The sequence below is a fragment of the Electrona antarctica genome (assembly GCF_951216825.1).
Source record: "Electrona antarctica genome assembly, chromosome: 12".
Lineage (NCBI taxonomy): Eukaryota > Metazoa > Chordata > Actinopteri > Myctophiformes > Myctophidae > Electrona > Electrona antarctica.
Genome location: NC_136793.1, coordinates 3,439,013 through 3,441,512, shown reverse-complemented (window position 1 = coordinate 3,441,512; position 2,500 = coordinate 3,439,013). Strand labels below are relative to the sequence as shown.

The 2,500-nt window shown below is 46.2% G+C and overlaps 1 protein-coding gene across 1 annotated transcript in view; it reads right to left on the bottom strand.

The window, feature by feature from the left end:
* The window catches only part of plpp7a (phospholipid phosphatase 7a (inactive)), a gene marked incomplete at both ends in the record, with an annotated part of 5,300 nt that overhangs the window by 1,663 nt on the left and 1,137 nt on the right, over positions 1–2,500 (bottom strand). The window contains one exon of the mRNA XM_079516005.1: positions 1,405–1,526. Within this exon, the coding sequence (XP_079372131.1) occupies positions 1,405–1,526 (122 nt within the window). The remainder of the gene's footprint in view (positions 1–1,404; positions 1,527–2,500) is intronic.

Below are 2,500 nucleotides of genomic sequence, written 5' to 3'. Positions count from 1 at the left end.
GGGTCATCAGATTATCTAAAGAGAATCATCTATAATGTCACATCATAGTTTTACATGTAATAAAAGTGTGTGAAATAGTTTTTGGAGTTTTTTAGAGTTCCATCATCAAAACAAAGAAAGGGAAGAATGGGGGGGGGGGGGGCTCAATCCACACATACAGCACACTGGTAGGGTCTCTGTGAGCTCATTTTACAAACAGCACACTGGGAGGGTCTCTGTGAGCTCATTTTACAAACAGCACACTGGGAGGGTCTCTGTGAGCTCATTTTACAAACAGCACACTGGGAGGGTCTCTGTGAGCTCATTTTACAAACAGCACACTGGTAGGGTCTCTGTGAGCTCATTTTACAAACAGCACACTGGGAGGGTCTCTGTGAGCTCATTTTACAAACAGCACACTGGTAGGGTCTCTGTGAGCTAATTTTACAAACAGCACACTGGGAGGGTCTCTGTGAGCTCATTTTACAAACAGCACACTGGTAGGGTCTCTGTGAGCTCATTTTACAAACAGCACACTGGTAGGGTCTCTGTGAGCTCATTTTACAAACAGCACACTGGTAGGGTCTCTGTGAGCTCATTTTACAAACAGCACACTGGTAGGGTCTCTGTGAGCTCATTTTACAAACAGCACACTGGTAGGGTCTCTGTGAGCTCATTTTACAAACAGCACACTGGTAGGGTCTCTGTGAGCTAATTTTACAAACAGCACACTGGTAGGGTCTCTGTGAGCTCATTTTACAAACAGCACACTGGTAGGGTCTCTGTGAGCTCATTTTACAAACAGCACACTGGGAGGGTCTCTGTGAGCTCATTTTACAAACAGCACACTCACTGGTAGGGTCTCTGTGAGCTCATTTTACAAACAGCACACTGGGAGGGTCTCTGTGAGCTCATTTTACAAACAGCACACTGGTAGGGTCTCTGTGAGCTCATTTTACAAACAGCACACTGGGAGGGTCTCTGTGAGCTCATTTTACAAACAGCACACTCACTGGTAGGGTCTCTGTGAGCTCATTTTACAAACAGCACACTGGGAGGGTCTCTGTGAGCTCATTTTACAAACAGCACAGCCGTAGAGTTTATAACAGGCTGTACCGGTCCGTCTGTTTTCCACAAGGCTTCATGGGGTGAATTGATGTAATTGATAATAATTAACACTGCGCAAAAAGCATGGAATACGGATGTGTAAATTACAGGAAACTCCCGTTAAACTTTCCAACAAACTCCGGTAAACTCCCGAGTTGTACCATCACACCTGTATATTACTGTATGCTGCTAAACTTGAGGTTTACGGGCAAAATACAGTGAACATTGCCCGTTAACTCCTCTTTTCACGCAGTGTAATTGGTGTGTAATTGTGTGTGTGTGTGCGTGCGTGCGTGCGTGCGTGTGTGTGCGTGTCACCCATCAGCAGGTTGACCAGGACCTCCTGTCCAGCCATGGTCTGGGTCTGGCTCAGACAGATGAGGGTCCCACACACCCAGGTGACCCCGTGACCCGACAGAGCCAGCATGCTCACCAGGTACCTAGAAAAAAAAAATATATATTCCCAATAACTCCCGAATCCATCCGTCAGAATCCGAAATCCAATCAGAAAAGTCCTATCTGATTGACAGCCCATACATCCAATCAGAAAGTCCTATCTGATTGACAGCCCCATACATCCAATCAGAAAGTCCTATCTGATTGACAGCCCATACATCCAATCAGAAAGTCCTATCTGATTGACAGCCCATACATCCAATCAGAAAGTCCTATCTGATTGACAGCCCCATACATCCAATCAGAAAAGTCCTATCTGATTGACAGCCCATACATCCAATCAGAAAGTCCTATCTGATTGACAGCCCCATACATCCAAACAGAAAAGTCCTATCTGATTGACAGCCCATACATCCAAACAGAAAAGTCCTATCTGATTGACAGCCCCATACATCCAAACAGAAAAGTCCTATCTGATTGACAGCCCCATACATCCAAACAGAAAAGTCCTATCTGATTGACAGCCCCATACATCCAAACAGAAAAGTCCTATCTGATTGACAGCCCCATACATCCAAACAGAAAAGTCCTATCTGATTGACAGCCCCATACATCCAAACAGAAAAGTCCTATCTGATTGACAGCCCATACATCCAAACAGAAAAGTCCTATCTGATTGACAGCCCCATACATCCAATCAGAAAGTCCTATCTGATTGTATTAAACAACGTTAAACTCACTTTGTGCATGTGCATACCCTCTATACCAGGGATTCTCAATTTCTTTGGCTGGGGACCCCCTCTGGGGACCCCTCTGGGGACCGCCTCTGGGGACCCCCTGGAAATGCTTTGGCCTTGTCTCGCGACCCCTGCCTTCCACCCCGCAGCCCCCTACCTCAGGGGTTCCCAAACGTTGTTGGCCCAGGTACCCCTTGGGGGGGAAGAATGCTTCCCAGGTACCCCCTCATCCTCGCAACACCAATAAGCATACCTTACATTTAGATGCCATTGGAACTATT